At 46.7% G+C, this 16,277-nt stretch overlaps 3 protein-coding genes across 3 annotated transcripts; all 3 read left to right on the top strand.

The window, feature by feature from the left end:
• Positions 1-8,649: 8,649 nt before the first annotated feature.
• Positions 8,650-9,060, top strand: Asppvi_009066 (nuclear transport factor 2 family protein; the record flags this gene model as incomplete). Its single annotated transcript, XM_043304927.1, has 1 exon — positions 8,650-9,060. The coding sequence occupies one exon, from the start codon at positions 8,650-8,652 to the stop codon at positions 9,058-9,060; it is 411 nt and encodes a 136-aa protein (XP_043160862.1).
• A 665-nt stretch (positions 9,061-9,725) lies between these two features.
• Positions 9,726-12,089, top strand: Asppvi_009065 (OPT family oligopeptide transporter; the record flags this gene model as incomplete). The annotated part of the gene is made up of 1 exon (XM_043304926.1): positions 9,726-12,089. The coding sequence occupies one exon, from the start codon at positions 9,726-9,728 to the stop codon at positions 12,087-12,089; it is 2,364 nt and encodes a 787-aa protein (XP_043160861.1).
• Positions 12,090-12,483: 394 nt separating this feature from the next.
• Positions 12,484-14,618, top strand: Asppvi_009064 (DUF4246 domain-containing protein; the record flags this gene model as incomplete). The annotated part of the gene is made up of 2 exons (XM_043304925.1): positions 12,484-12,850; positions 12,892-14,618. The coding sequence occupies 2 exons, from the start codon at positions 12,484-12,486 to the stop codon at positions 14,616-14,618; spliced, it is 2,094 nt and encodes a 697-aa protein (XP_043160860.1).
• Between the last annotated feature and the right edge of the window lie 1,659 nt (positions 14,619-16,277).

Below are 16,277 nucleotides of genomic sequence, written 5' to 3'. Positions count from 1 at the left end.
CCCATCGCGCTGGAAGATAGCCGCGACGCCAATGGCCCTGCAGACACCTTGGGAGAGGAGAAGCTGGTAGTATTTTGTGGGCAGCGAGGCCATCATCCGGCCGAAGACGTGGTGGAATGAGCCTATGATGATGTGTTGGGGCCGGAGATATCATATAATTTCCTGACAATGCGGCCCTTCTCATGTTAGTGCACTGTCGTAATTGGTAGTGGGCGGGGGCATACCGTGGCGAACGTGAAGAAGGCTTGTAGCGAGGAGATTCAGAGTATCGTGCTGGGGGAGTATTCTGGTAGAAGAGTAGTTTCATAGTAGCTTTGGAATGTCCCTACATCTGTGTCGTTACCGTTATGATCTGCTGTAGGGCCGGGGTGAGATTAGCATACTGCTAATCTAGCTGAATCTACAGAAAAGGATGCACCATTCGCCGAGCACTACCAGCCATGCGGCGATGCCTCCATCTGGGGAAGGATCATAGTTATTCCAAGCTGGTAGTTCTTCGATATCCGGATTAGCTGTAACATCATTAGGCGATTTCGTTGGATTTATGGAAATTTCTGTCTTGTGGATTTGGTAGAGCTTCGATCCGTTCGTTCTGAAGACGCCATCTTAATCAATGTAGATCTTTTGTTTTTGGAATTGTCAACTGGCAAGGATATAGCAGGTACTGGAAGGCTTCTGCTTGGTATAGACCATCGCTCGGCGCGGTGGTTGCTGAACAGCCGAATTATCGGGTTCGGCGCTCATCCTTGGGGTTGGGAGGTGGACCATGCCAGAAATGACTGCGCTATATAGTAATAAACTCACCTTCCACTGTACGAGGATTTTGATGTGAGCTGTCCGGATCATAGTGTATACTTTCTACGAAACATGCTCTAATATCCTTACATTGGTGGATATCGATCGAGCTAACAACGTGTGTCCAGAATACTCATATACCTTGTCACCAAGGGTGTTAGACTTACCTTTAGTACTGAAGTGAGTACCCAGATATACATTTAATACAAAGCGTAGCCTCCTTACTTCCATGCTCAATAAAAACAGGTGACCGGCATGTCAAGGATCGTCATGCGGAGTATAAATGTCAAAAAAAGATCAGCAGTGCCTGCACCTGATTTGAGGCTCCTGGCTGCTTTCTAGCCAGCCTGCCCTTTTCTTTGGACTAAAAAGATGCTCGACTATCCGATGGATCGCATGTTTGAGACCAGTCAAAACCGAAGGAACGGGCAAGGTGGGGCAAGTCCAGGCAAGTCGCCTGATTGGGAATTTGAATTGATTCGACAAGTCATAAATTCACAACAATAATCAGTAGCTGGTTGCACGGAGTACAACAATCATTTTCCCCCAGACACCTCCCAGTGCCTTGGACTCGGTACTCGGTGTATTCCCGTCCCACGTTGCCGCCCGTACGGACTGAAACATCATGATCTGCGATTCAAGAGAGTCCAACCATCCAGCCATTGTGTAATCTAGAGATCGCACGTCCTGGGGATTTTCTAATTGTGCAACACGGCAGTGCAATATTATCTTAGAGACTATAGTTTCAATCCACTGCTGCCAGGTTTATCAAAATGTCAATCTGATTCAATTCAGTTTTTGCCTTTCAAGGATATCCAAGGAGAAATACAGAGCGACAGTGTGCAGCAGTTGTAAATCCATCATAAACTTGTATGGATAAGTCGCAATGAACTCGAATGCCAGTGTTGACTCTGCTGAGCTGCAGTTTCAGGCTTATCCTGCCAGAATTAGGGACAATGGAAAAGGGCTATTGTGGCTAACTCATAATTGAGTCCTTTGTTGGATGAGGACAAAACGCGGAGGCGTCTGGTGTAAACGAGTCAGACACCATCCCTGATCCCGCGAAGTGGATTGAGAGAGAATAGTTTTGAAGTAAATCAAAATTAAAGGAAACACTCAGACCACAGGACCAATTCGGAAAAGATGTGTTAGAAAGATACCTTAAGATAGGTAGTCATCCTTCCTAAGGGATACGTACACCTAAAATATAGGCAGAGATGCATACTAAGGTAACCTACAGCTGTTAAAGCCCACTGAATTTTCCTAATTTTAGTTAGAATTTTCTGCTACGTCGGAATATTTTTAACATAATTTTTCATTTTATTATTTTATTTGATTTAACACTACTGCACTAGTATCTATCTGGTAGTGGACCAGTAGTGATAGATAGACTGCTCCGTACCGCCTGCTAGAATTTCGCCTCCCAGGATCCACAAGCTTCAGCAGGCTCGAACGGAGCTAACCAGACTATGGAGTAGTTAAACCAGTCCCAGAGAGAAAAACAGATTCTCGACTCCGTCCGGATCCTGCATGGCGGAACCCGCACACCGTCATTCCACCCAGACTAACTCCGTAGGCACAAATCAGTTGTAGCGCTCGGGCTAGTGGGGACTGCCAACACAGCAGGCGGACCGTCCGTGTACGGGGAGGACAAGGATTCAGGCCCAAGGACTCGATGGATACACTACTACAAACAATCTGAGATGACCGCGCCTCGTATTACCTTTCACGATTTAGCCTCAAGCCACAATGGTCTGTGGAATTACACGGGAGTCACGCAGGATTACCGTGGCAGTGGATTCAACAGACATTGGAGGGAAATATGACCAAACTTCGCCATTAAAAATGCGGCTAGATTTTGAATTGGACTTCCAGTGGGATTCTAGTAATCTTGCGGAAACCAAACTATGCAGATCTTCGCAATCCCTACTACTCCCCCTCTTGCATCTTGTACACCTACCTCTGGGGTAGAGACAGAGACCTGAATATAAGACCGGCCGAATCTACCAGAATGCATGAGTATAAGAGAGGTCTATCTTATATTATCTCTCTAGATTTAGAGATATCATTTCCAGTCTGTCTTCATACTGTTTGCGGGAGTTTATCGTGTGATCGTGACCGGCCATGTCTGAATTACCTGATTTCTTGGCCTCATCTACGGATACATCTACCCAGAATATTAGCCCTGAAGGTCTTCTTTCTGATACACAATTGGACTTTGATGCAATATTATACAATCAAAGCAACGTTATTCCTTACAATCTGTCATTTTATGATAATCCACCTTCTTTTTTTTCAGTTGCTGTGCCGTCCGACTCTCAACTCAGTGGAAGTATACGGTCACCGGCCAATCAGATGCCGAGTTTTGTATCAGCCTCATATCCTTCCTCCAGCACAATGGCGAACCCAATGGGAGGATTCAGCGGTCGGACTGATCATCATCACTCTGTGATTACCGCTGCTCACTGTTCTCATCTGAAAGTCCTGGCAGGAGGTGCTCCATCTCATCTCCTGGTTGGACCTGCCAAGGGGAAGGCAGCCGTGACATCTAATGAGACCGCAAAGAGAATAAGGTACTGCTCAATCCTAAAAACACCAATGGACAGGACTTATGCACTTTGATAGGTCCCCTGTCAACGAAGACAGCCCAAGGTGTGAGTGGAAAGGTTGCAGGTACAAACGCTCCTTCAACCGCAAGGAGGATCTCTTGCGCCATGTGAGAACCGTTCATATCTTCCCAGGCTTACACATCTGCCCTGTAAAGGGTTGCTACAAGAGGTGTAACAGGGAGGATAATCTCAAGGAGCATATCAATCGGTGTCATGGAAAGGCAGCAAGCATCGAGGACAATTCCGAATGACCTGACGAGGGAATAATTGGTCGGGGCGTAACGAAGAGGCGAAGACAAACCAGGATTCAATAACCACTGTAAAAGGCCATGCTCATACTGAAGGTATGGATTATAGTAATTAGAACTCAGGTATTACAGAACATTGACCCACTTTAAGATACAGACGTGTGCTTAGTTCACATGGAGTGAATGCTCACAAGACACCTAGGCTCTTCTGCAGCTAAGTACCATGCTGTCTTTCTCATTGGAAATATGCTTCGGCGATMTTTAATTATCATTCTCTAATATTTGCATTTTTAAAGAGCCTAAAGGTTGACTCAGGGAGTTCCTATTCAATAAATAATGTGTAATTGAGAGTTCTCTGTAGACGTGCTCTTATAAAAGTGGTTGATATTTGTTCTTCTCTACAGAAGCGTAGGGGGATGCTGTATACCTATTAATTGAATCAAAACAAGCAACTCTAATTAATCTCCTAGCGTTCCGGAAGTTGACTTAGAGGTTATGATTAGTGTGCCTACCTAGCATTCTATGATGCACGATCATACTTGCTACTTGGATTGTGCTTTTAACCTAACAAAATTCCCATACATTCCCCTTCATGTGCCTGATTATGGCTAAAAGCACCACTGACCACACATCCCCAGATGTCACTTCCTCGGTCACTAAGACGCAGCTGCTTGAATGAATCCAAGACTGCTGCATCCAGATAGCCTTATTTTATGTTTTATTTATTTTATTTGTTTTGTTTTGTTTTGTTCTGTTCTGTTCTGTTCTGTCTTTTTGTTTTCTTTTCTTTTTTTTTAAGTCCTTGTCAGACTACCACGCAAGGGCACATCATACCAGAGACCAAGGCTCCATCCAGGGCAGTAAGGAGTATCATGATGACAAGGCAAAATGTGGCGAATTCTGTGCCGAGTGAAACCCAAGTTTTTCTAAGAATAATATTACTGAGATGTACTTGAGGACATTCAGCGTTGCTGATAATTGCTCGAGCGGTGCTGTGTAATTGCTCGAGCGGTGCTGGTAAATGCATCCGTGCGATTGAACGTGCCCTAGACAGTCATCGGGCCTTCAGTCCTCCATACCAGGATGCGTTTTAAAAGGCCCTGAAAGCCGCAGTTGAGTCGCCATGATACTTCTTAACAACTTCTCCTGCCACTGTCTTCTCATCCTCTCTTTCGACTTGCCATGTCGGATCTGCCCATTTCTGATTGGTTGGATGTCTCGACAGCCTCGTTCCTGTCTACACACGAAGACATGACGGACACGTTAGATCCTCGCTCTCATCTTCCTGATCATCAGCTTGTCGGCAATGCTCCATTATATGATAATGGCAGCAATGGCAACCCATGCAATGATCCTAACGCCCTCTTTTCTGATCCTCTGCTCTTTGAAGATCCTTCTCTCCCATTCGAAATTGACATGCATCCCCCGGCCCAACCCCAGGGGCAACCAACCAATCAAATACCGTCATTCCCTGCGACCAGCAGCCTTGGCCTCCAGAACGTACTATACCAGGGGTGTGGCTTTCTCGGGGAAAACGTGCAGTCAGAGTCGGCGCCTGAGACCATTAGTCCCGTAGATATTTATCATCCTACGAAACCCACTGTTGACCGATCCCTGGCCATCGATCACACAAAGGCCACGGTGACATCAAATGGACCTGCCCGTCCTGCTCAGAAGACGAGGAAAAGGCATGTATTCATTCACTCTCAACTCTCCAATGGCAATCGATTGAAGCTTGAACTGATGCTTAGCCATGTAGATCACACGTTGATGCGGATAGCCTTAAATGCGATTGGGAAGGTTGCAAATGGACACAGCCCTTCAATCGCTTGCAAGACCTTCAGCGCCACAAAAAATGTATTCACGAATCACCTGGCTCCTTTGTCTGTCCCTATGATGGATGCCGCCAAACATATAATCGAAAGGATAATCTTCAGGAGCATATTCGCCGACGCCATCAGAAATCATTAAGTGCTAATGACAGCTCCAGAGGGTCTTGAAAAGAGTGGCAGGTCGGTCCTACAAATGGGTTCATATGAGCGATGGTTTTGATGTGTTCATGTTGGTCATGTTGGAGAAGGGCATGCGGTGAGATGAAAACATATCAATAGTAGAGTGGGTGTTGTCTGTTTACTATCTCAGACCTGTAGTAGTAGAGCACATATCATAGAATAGGTTGTTAAGTCTTTAGTATTACTATACATGGAGGTTCATAATGACAGTGAGCCAGCAGGTTACATGATAAGAACTATAGAGAAGCTAAACTTGAACTCATTACAATCATGGATGGATTAGATTTTGTGCCTTTATATATCAGGATGCTTTTCTCTAGGACACAGTTGCATGGTGCCTAGTCTAGACTGAAGGATGCAAGACCTAATAGGATCCATTCTTAGTACTCTGTAAGGTGATGCTTGCCATATCTCAGGATAGCAATTCAACTAAGAGATTACTAAGTAGGCTATCACTAATTATACATGCCCAAAGTACCTTACAATGACTTTCATAACATGATCATAAAGCCATAGTGACAATCTGCAAACAGCCCTTTTCTGCATTCTGAAGTATTTGCACTCTATGATGCTTAGATTCTGAGTCTACCAATATGTTCTATGGAACAGACCAACAGAAGTCTTGTATGTTGGCCATGAATAACTTTGAATGTAAGAGTGGTAAATCTGCTAATCGTGGAATTACTGTTATTGCTATTCAGCATTGTGGGTTATGTATCCCGGCGAGACAATAGCACTCAGCTAATATGAAGAGGACTATAGCTACAGGCGTCGGATCGCTGAATCCTGTCAACTAAGCTTGGTTATAAAGCTTAAATTACCATTGCATTGGTTACAGAAACTGAATCATAGATCTAGATCTGGACCCAACACATCCGAACTGCACGTATTAAACTATGCAGTCATAACATATTATAGTTTATAATTCTAAAGGTCATCAGTACCAACTGAAAACATCGATATTTCCAAATATTGTTGTCTCAGCCGCATTCGGTAAAAATTCTAGCTAATAAGGCGAATTCATGACTTCAGCGCGTCATCTTGATCCGGCATCCGGCTGAATAAACTCAACCCATCAGATAAAAGCATCTCTTAAAGCCACAAGCAATTGTTTCTCGAGGTTATATTGCCATACCTGTCCTATGTGGACCTCGTCGTTTGTTTGGTAGTTAGCTGTTATTTGCACTGACGTCATACATTCTCTGCCCTAATTTATTCTCTGATACTCCTACATAACCTCTTACTGCATAATCAGCACCAAGCTCTCAAAAGGAAAACAGTGTTCATTCGAATAGCCTGGACTAGGCAGTTATAACKGTCTACTAACTGTTGGCTTGTATCTGCACTTTTTCTGTAGCCGTGACCTGCAAAGTTTTATTGTAGATTGGCTGAACCTCATAGGAAAGTTATGGATTTGAATTTAGCATAAACACCATAGTCTATGGTGGCCTACGTAGAAGAGTGGTCATTTGGTCATTTCGCCATCATCCTTTCAAAGGCCTGGGTGTTCTTAAATCCGTCTATACACATTGCCTCAATTATCTAGAGTAGGTGTTATTGGGTCATCAGTGTGTCACTCTCTAGCAAAATAGTCAGTCTCTCAACTTCTTGACCCTTGGCAAAGCAATAGGGCCTGCGGGTATAAATATGCCCTTCTGCTCCTATGAATCGGGTCAGCCTCCTTCCAGTGACTCTTAGTTACTAAGATCAAACCATATCTTTCCCACTTCAGCTCTTATCAAAGTCGACATAATGAAGTTCTCCACTGTTCTTCTGGCCTCGTCAGCTATTCTATCCGGAGCAACCGCTAGTGCCATTTGGACCGACTACAATCCTGATGAATACTGCTGGAGAGTGTGCTTCCATGAACCGCACAGATGTCCTCCTGGCTGGGTAAGAAGAGAAAATACCTTGATTCTACTGTGAAAGAACAGAAAAATTGCTAACACTTCACACGTGCAGCATCACAAGCATTATGAGGTAAGACTTGACTTTACCACCATTTATTATATCCCTGGAAAACTGCTGACATTGCTTACCAGCATTGCTGGACTTGCTGCAAGGGCCATCATCATCATCATGATCATGAGGACGACCTGTATGGATGGTCTTGAAAGTGACGACTACTCGATTTCATTCTCACTGGCAAGAAGAGTGTATAATGTGATTTCTGCGGGGCACTAGGGATATTCTGGTCCTCCAAGATCAACTAAGGTAATTGGTTAAGTCTGCAGTTTATTCACACTAGGTAGTGATGAAATGAAGGCCCTAGTATAATTTACAAGAGGAATGCAAAGTAATGCTTTACAGTCCTTTTTGATCATACTTCTTTACATAAACCTCTGATGACTTCATATGCATGCAGACGGCCAATACAGAGCTCCATGGTGGAAGGCAGCTGCAAGGGTAAACAGACCCACCGTACTTTTATTGTAACCTTAAAAAGTCCTAATATATTTATGTGTTGTGCATGATTCCATGAACTATCACAATATATGGCATGAGGGGCGAAATGCATTTAGTTGGCAACCATCCTTAAGCAGTGTGAGTGAGCCTAAGACAGCATAAAATTGCCTTATAATAGGATCAATGTGAATGAGCTGGTGGATTCACATCCTTATAATATTAGGAGCTACCTATCCAAGTTACTCTTTAACAGCAAATCTCTGCTCTTTATGCTCGTAAATGAAGAATACCATAGCCCGTCAGTTGATGGCAGCATGAGTGGGCGTCAAAAAAGTCCAGATGGCTTTCCTAGCTCTTCTGTGCATATCTGACAATAATAGTGTCTATCTTGACTCCCATGTCATGTACTGGGAATTTCTCACTTATATAGCGAGCGGGGTTCAACTGCCAAGACTGGGACAAGCCCTAAGAATGGCAGTTGATCAGCGACTTATCTTGACAATCTGCCACATAATCAACAACTCTCCGTTCCCATCTAGAATTCTGGATAGTTATCAAGCTCTCCTGCCGGCTACTAAAATGGCCCTGACCCGCGACCATCTGGCGTCCCTACCCGCCAGCTTCTTCAAAGCCGTTGATGACCAAGATATCGAGGCTATAGTCTCCCACTTCGCGCCGCATGCCACTTTCACCGTGCAAACCGACCACGTCACCGTCACTGGTGTCGACGAGATCCGCAACATGTTTTCTGCCTTCATTCAGTCATCCCGAACGATGCACCACGAGATCACCAACATCGTCGTCGATGAAGTCAATCGCAGGGTTTCCACCGAGCAGACCTACGTTGGAGAGCTGCTGGATGGTACCCAGAATGACATGCGGAATTGCAACTTTTTTGATGTCGATGGTGATGGCAAGTTTACTAGGGTGATGGTTTGGATGGCGGGCGCGAATCCCCTGAAGAATCCTTCAGGGCAAAATGCAGCCTAATGCGGGGTTCTTGCATGAATTGACTATTTATGTACACACTTTTTCAGTCTGAATATGTACAAGTCGTGGTGCTGATTGCTAGAATGCCAATAACCAAATGCTCCGGGCTATTGAATACATGATATAATTTCGACTCATGTCAAGACTTTGAGTCAAAGATAAATATGACAGAAAGGATGGGCATAAACAGGCGTGCTGCCCGGAGTGTGTGGGTTGACTCCGCTGCTAAAGCGACTGGAATGATAGCCACTCGGACACCTTCCGAGATGAGGAGGATTTCATTCGTCCAGGATTCCGGTCTTCAGATCACGAGTAAGCATCCGCCGATAACACCATCCGCTAGAGTGAAAAATGCACATTGTTACTCCACATGGGCCAAATGCTAAAATCCGAATTGCCCAATCAGCATCCATATTCGGAGATACAAGCACAAATCTTGATAGTAGCTAGAAATCTGGCCATATCCGAATTCACACAAGAACAGGCTTAGTATGTGAAATTCTCCAGTGCTGAGACTGGTAGCGCTGGTTGTGGTAGACAGCCACTCGATCACGCCTTACGGGCTAAAACGAGACGCAAGGGGCGCTTAAATACTTCAACTTTCAGCATGTCTCGTGTCACTTTTTCCTGTCGAATCACTTCTACTCTGGTAGATAACTGTCAAAATGGGCCGGTTGACGGTTTTCAATCGAAAACGAAGAGTCAGCCATGGCGCTGACGACACTTCGAGTATCTCCCCGGCCAGCAGTAATGAACCCAAAACAGTCCCTGCAACTGCAACGCCCGTGGATGATGCGGAAAAAATCCAGCCAGTCAGCGAAACAGCTGCCATTGAGCAAGAAACAGAACAGGATCCAGAGATTGCAGCACTTCCGCTCGAGGTCCGCCAACTGGTCAGCCTCACAGATGATCCTACTCTGCCCACCATCACCTTTCGCTATTTCCTCCTCTGCGTCATCTTTGTCGTCCCGGGAGCTTTTCTGTCGCAGATGAGCCATTACCGCACAACACAAGCACCGTATTCCGTTTTCTTCGTGCAGATCGCCTGTCACTATGTCGGCCACTTTCTTGCCCGGTGGCTTCCTGCCTGGACGATCCGGATCCCACTTACGAAATGGGCATTCAGTCTCAATCCTGCGCCGTGGAGTATCAAGGAGCATGTGCTCGTCACCTTGACAGCGGCATCGGGAGCGTCCTACAATCTGGGTTACACTCCGATCTCTCTGGCCGAGTTGTTTTATGGAGAAAGAGTGAACCCTGCCGTGGCGATCTTCTTCATGTTTGCGATTGTCTGGATTGGATATGCCTTTGCTGCTATTGCACGTCAGATATTACTGTACGATCCTTCTTTCATCTGGCCCCAAGCACTGATGCAAAGCACACTGTTCGAGACATTCCGCAAGCAGGACAGCTCTTCTCCTTTAGCCAGACGTCAGATGAAGGTCTTTTTCTTTTCACTCCTGGGAATGACGCTTTGGCAGTTTCTCCCCGAGTATGTCTTTCCCTTCACATCGTCGCTTGCCTTTCTCTGCTGGGTTGCGCCCCGTAACCCCGTCGCCAACTTCATTGGATCGGGCCTGGGCGGAATGGGGTTCTTGAACCTCTCCCTGGATTGGTCTAACATTAACTGGAATGGCTCATCGATTCTGCTTACTCCATGGTGGACGCAGGTGGTGTTGTTCCTGGCATTCGCGTTCAACTGCTGGGTGCTTATCCCTGCGGCAAAATGGGGAAACCTGGGCTCATACAAGCACGGGCTTATGTCGAATTCTTTACTCACGGCCAATGGCACCAAGTATCCCACCCTGAAGCTCCTGACGTCCGACTTCCGGCTGAACCAAACGGCCTACGAAGAAATAGGCCCCATGCACATGGGTCTCCAGAACGTCTGGGCGACCTTCTTCAGCTATGCCCAGGTCACGGCGTCGGTGGCATGGATCGCCACATTTGGCTACATTCAAGTCAAAAGAAACCTACTCAAGATGCTCAGGTCCCGGAATAAATCGTCCCAAACCAAAGGCGAAGGCATCAACCACCAGTACCACGACCGCCTCAACGTCCTCCAGCGATCCTACAAGGAAGTTCCGCTCTGGTGGTACGTGGCGCTCTTCATGGCCGGCTTCATCATCCTCCTCGTCTCCATCGGCTCTGGCCACCTCTGGATCCCCATCTGGACCGTCTTCGCCGGCCTCGGCAGCGCCGCCGCTCTCGTCCTCCCCTTCGCCTTCCTCTATGCCATCTCCAACTACCAGCTCGCCGTCGGCAACTTCAACGAGCTCATCTACGGCTACATGGTGCACACCAAGGCTGGCGAAAACCACCGACACCCCTGCGGGCCGTCCACCTATGGCGCCATTGCCGGCGACGCCTGGTACCGCGCGCAGTACATGCTCCAGGACCAGAAAATCGGACACTACATGCACATTCCCCCGCGMACCGTCTTCTTCTCGCAGGTCTTCGGTACCCTCCTCGGCATCCCGATAAACTACGCCGTCATGCGCTGGGTCCTGTCCACAAAGCGCGACGTCCTCACCGGCGCCAAGTCCGATCCGCTCCACCAGTGGACCGGCCAGTCGCTGATCTCCTCGAATACCCTCGGCGTGCAGTACGCCGTCATCGGGCCCAGCGAGGTCTTCAAGGAAAGCGAGATGAGGCCTCTCCCCTGGTCGTTTCTGTTGGGGGCGGTGCTCCCGCCGGTGCTGTATGTGTTGCATCGACTCCTGCCGCGCTGGCGCATCGATCTCTGGAACGTGAGTATCTTCTTCTCTGGGCTGGCGGTGTTTTACGGAAATTTGAGCACGGGGTACACGTCTGCTATTATCGGGGGGTATGTGGTTATGTACTGGGCGTATCGCAAGCGGTTCGAGGTGTGGAAGCGGTACGGCTATATGATTGCGGCGGCGTTCGATGCCGGGTTTAACCTGAATATGCTGCTGATTTTCTTGTTCTTTGGCTCGGGGAAGCAGATCTCTATGCCGCATTGGTGGGGGAATAATGCGGATTCGGTGGAGAGGTGTTTTGCATTGTAGGTCGTGTATTAGCAATCAACTCATTAAGCATATGGTCAGACTGCTGGCCGGAAGAGAGACTTGGTGTATATCTGTGTAGCAATTAACGTAGAAGGCAATCGGAGACTTGGCATTATCAATCCTCCACTACCACTTCCGTTCAAAGCCAGTAATGATATCGGGGTCATATAGACCCCTGCGGAGCGAACGTCCTTGGCACCATTCCTGATATCACTGACAACCATAGCCAGCTATTCTAGACTGTTCCTGATGAGTCAGTAATGTACCCTTGGCTGCATTAGGGGAGTGGAAGAATCTCCTTAGTTTAAGTATCAGGAAGAATTGAAATCTTCCCACTGTGTTTACACTTTCTTTGCCGTTATTCGTTCCCAATCTTCAGAGTGATTGGGCCTAAATGTCTGAACTCATCCTCGATAATAAAACCTGTCCACTGAAGGTTCCCGGCTTCCACGATATCCCCATAGATGTCGAGCTTCCACAGGATCAATTCGCAGCGGGGATCCAAGCCTGGCGAGCTACGATACTTACTGCAAAAGAGCTAGCCATGCTGGATTTGATCAATACCGTTACCGAAAGACACGACTGGCATGTGGGGATTTTTCATCAGGAAGAAATCGCTCGCTGGCGAGACGCAGCGCTCTCATCCTCGTCGGTAATCAATGAACAGACGTGGAGCTGGTGCTTGAAAGAGTTGCAAGACAAGGCAAGAGACTTTGAAAAGCGAGGCCACATGCTAGTATTTGACACCGGCAGTGGTGTCTGTAAATCTGATACGGCGATCTCTTCCAATTTACAATCAGAGCTACAAGGCGCCGCTTCCTAACCAAGGACGTGGAAGAGCGAATACAACACCAATATATTCAGAAGTCACCAGTCTTAAATCTTGTTGATCCGTCTCTGTTTTCTCTTGTCTACGGGAGAACAAGGGTGTTGACTGGAGGGCAGTCCTGTGGGATGGACCAAACTGCTTGGTCGTCGTGCATCCAAGAGGGCCAAATTGCCCCCGAACAACCACAGTTTCCACGAGAGAACTCACGTTTGCATTGGCTCAGTCATGAATGCATTTGGTCCACCAAATTTCAGTGGCTGCCATGTGAAGTGGAATTCACCGGTCCTCCTGGGTCCACCGACGTTCGAATTACCTCTTACATCAACAATCTCCATCCGACAAACCGGAACTTGTATTCCGCAATCGAGGGAGTTCTTGCAAGCTGTATCAAGCAGTGGAATGAGATACTCATTCGAGAGAAGTGGATTGAACCGTCTGAATACAGGATCAGCCATTGCAAACCCTGTCCTCGCGAGCCGATTCGAATACGGACTTACGGTGTCGACTGGAAAGCGCGATTTCCTGAGTGGGCTAAAAATCTGCCCGAAGACTCCAAGGAAAACCAGGTATCTGCTGAGGAATACGAAAGGATGTGCGCTCAAGTGAAGGCGTACCTTCAGGAACCCGAATCCAAAGATAAAGTACACTGGTTTCGGGTTCATACGCAAAAGATCCCAGAGGATTGGAAAATACGATGGGGGTTGCGTCGTACAGCCTTAACAAAATATGCACACATGTTCTTCTTTGAGCACTCTGATCCCGGCACTGCGTATTCATACGAGGACTGGAAAGCAGGAAGGACCAGCGAAGCAATTGTTGGCCCCGTAGACCAGGGGAATGGGGGTCCAGTATTTGAGACGGAGCAATTCCTTCTGTCTAACCCGTGGCTGGAACCCTACCGATGGGCCTATGAGCCAAAAGGTCAAAAGGACGATGACCATCAATTCTACACGGTTGCCCTGCAGGGCGAGTTTCGAGGAAAGGGTCTTCAGGTTGTGGTCAAGCTCCACAGTATCGAGCTAGAGCCTGATATCCCATCCTTTTCTGGCGAGGACTGGCATACTGAAGGGAATGCAAACGAGCATATAGTTGCCAACGCCATCTACGCGTTTGACTCTGGCAATATCTCCGAGCCGCAGATTTCCTTTCGTCAGCGGCTCTCACACGCTGGCCAAAGATATGTCTACGACAAATTAGGTGCCGGCAACGATCCAGATGACGACGAAAGTGACACTGAGGACGAGGAGGATAATGACGATGAGGACGCCTTGATATTTGAGCGGGATCCGGAAGAGAAGTATGCGTGCTGGGATGTCAAGTATATCGCAAGGCTTTTTGGATTTAAAACAATTCAGAATGCGCCCGCCTGGCAGGAGCTAGGGAAAGTGAGAATGCCTCCAGGTCGCTTGATTGCTTTCCCCAATGCCTTTCAGCACCGAAGGGGTCCGCTAGAGCTTCAGGATATGTCTAAGCCGGGACACTGTCGTTTCCTTACCCTTTGTCTTGTCGATCCTACCTACCGCATCTGCTCGACGCGAAATGTTCCCCCACAACAACCGAATTGGACTGATGGCTCTGAACCGCAGATGGATTTGGAAGAATCTCTGAAGCTGAAAGAAGAATTGAAGAAGATACATGTCCGCAAGGACGAGGCTACCTTTGAGCTTGCTAGAAACATTGTATTCTCGGGATTTCAATGAATGTACAGATTCAACTTGTCATACACGCAAGGCACATCACTAGTGAATCGAATTACTACAAAGCAGGGATTGTTTGAAATTAATATAAATGAAAACATACAGCAATATTCGAAATCAGTTATACTTCAATGCTCACTTAAACGAATTCCCGAACCCTAATCTGAATCCACTAAATATGATATGGTTGGCAATCTTCCGCTTCCTTGACCACTTTCTAGAATAGGCATTGTATTTTACATAACGTGTGTGAGACCTCAGAGATTGTACCTAGTTTACAGGATACTGCTATACGCACCCTACATCCGTGCCCCTCCTTCCCTCTTGTTCCTGCCTAGGAACAACCACGCCGCCTCATCCATAACTCTTGAGCGTCACTTCACGCAACATGGCTCTGAGACTCCCTATCGCAAAGGCCCATCCCATCCGTGATATGATAGAGAGCCATTCCCTTATCACGTCTCAGATGACCGAAGAATCTGAATACAGCAAACTTACGATATCAATATTCGCAGAGACTTACGGCAATTTGGAAGCGCCCACGCACCCCTAGGCCAGAACAAACCGTAACACCGATATGATGGAAGCCCTCTGCGACCACCTGTCTGAAAAACCCGGTCTCTATCTGGATGAGATACCTGTCTTCCTTTGCGATGAGTTCCAGACCTAGTTCTCAGAAGAGCCATTGTCGCTAGGGGTTTGTCGAAAAGGACTGCGCGCCAACGAGCTAGTGAGCAAAATGTCGATTTGCGAGAGTGGTATATGCATAGTTTATCTGAGTTTCAACTGTATCATCTGGTCTACATTGAGATGAACCTGGATATGATAAAAGGTTTGGGCTCAGGCGGACAGGAAAGTGCTAGAGGCCATTTTCGGCACGCAGGCATGACGATAGAAGTGTATCGTACACTGCGCCCGGAAGGCAGTATCATAATGGAACACATGCTCTGCACATGGTTCTACCTAGATTCGAACTCGCTCTGGCCAACGTTTTTCGTCAATGACTTCATAAAATATAAATCATGACGTCAGTAAAAGTTAAGAAAACAGATAGCTTAAAAGATAATATTACTTTTCATTCTGTATTACTCGATATATTGTCTCTTTCCACTTTTTGACGAATATCAAACTGCTCTTTGACAACCCCCTTTCCCATTACAAAAGCCCTTTTTACTCGATCTTAAACAAGCGCAGCAGAAAAGGAAAAGATATTGTTTCTCAATTATGACGATCGAGGTGACCTTGCGATTCTGGATCGGCGATTAAGAGGAGACCTACTTCCAGTAAAAGCTTAATGAGGGTGACTGGTTTCAGAAACAATACTTCTAGGGAAGGAGACCTGGATGCAATCGGGAGTCTAGGTTGGCTCTATGATATAATCCTTGTCGTCATATTATATGCAACAAACTTTGGTGGGCGGTTTGTGCACTAGATGATTTTGAAGAAAATAGAGTAGAACTCTACTTACAGCCTCTTTGCTTGTTGAGAAGTGCGCTTTTGATTTGGAAATGGGCTATCAGAGTGACCCCGGCTGTGAACTGGAATATAGACTTTCTTGTCCGCACATGAATAACTTAACCAAGACGAGACCTAGGAGGAAATCTAGAAGGGCCGATCTGAAGTGTCCTTTCTATATAAGGATTTAATTGACAACTTAGAATA

Source organism: Aspergillus pseudoviridinutans, assembly GCF_018340605.1.
Source record: "Aspergillus pseudoviridinutans IFM 55266 DNA, scaffold_6, whole genome shotgun sequence".
In the NCBI taxonomy this organism is placed as follows: Eukaryota; Fungi; Ascomycota; class Eurotiomycetes; order Eurotiales; family Aspergillaceae; genus Aspergillus; species Aspergillus pseudoviridinutans.
Note: the sequence above shows the minus strand (reverse complement) of the source record. Positions and strands in the feature narration are given on the sequence as shown.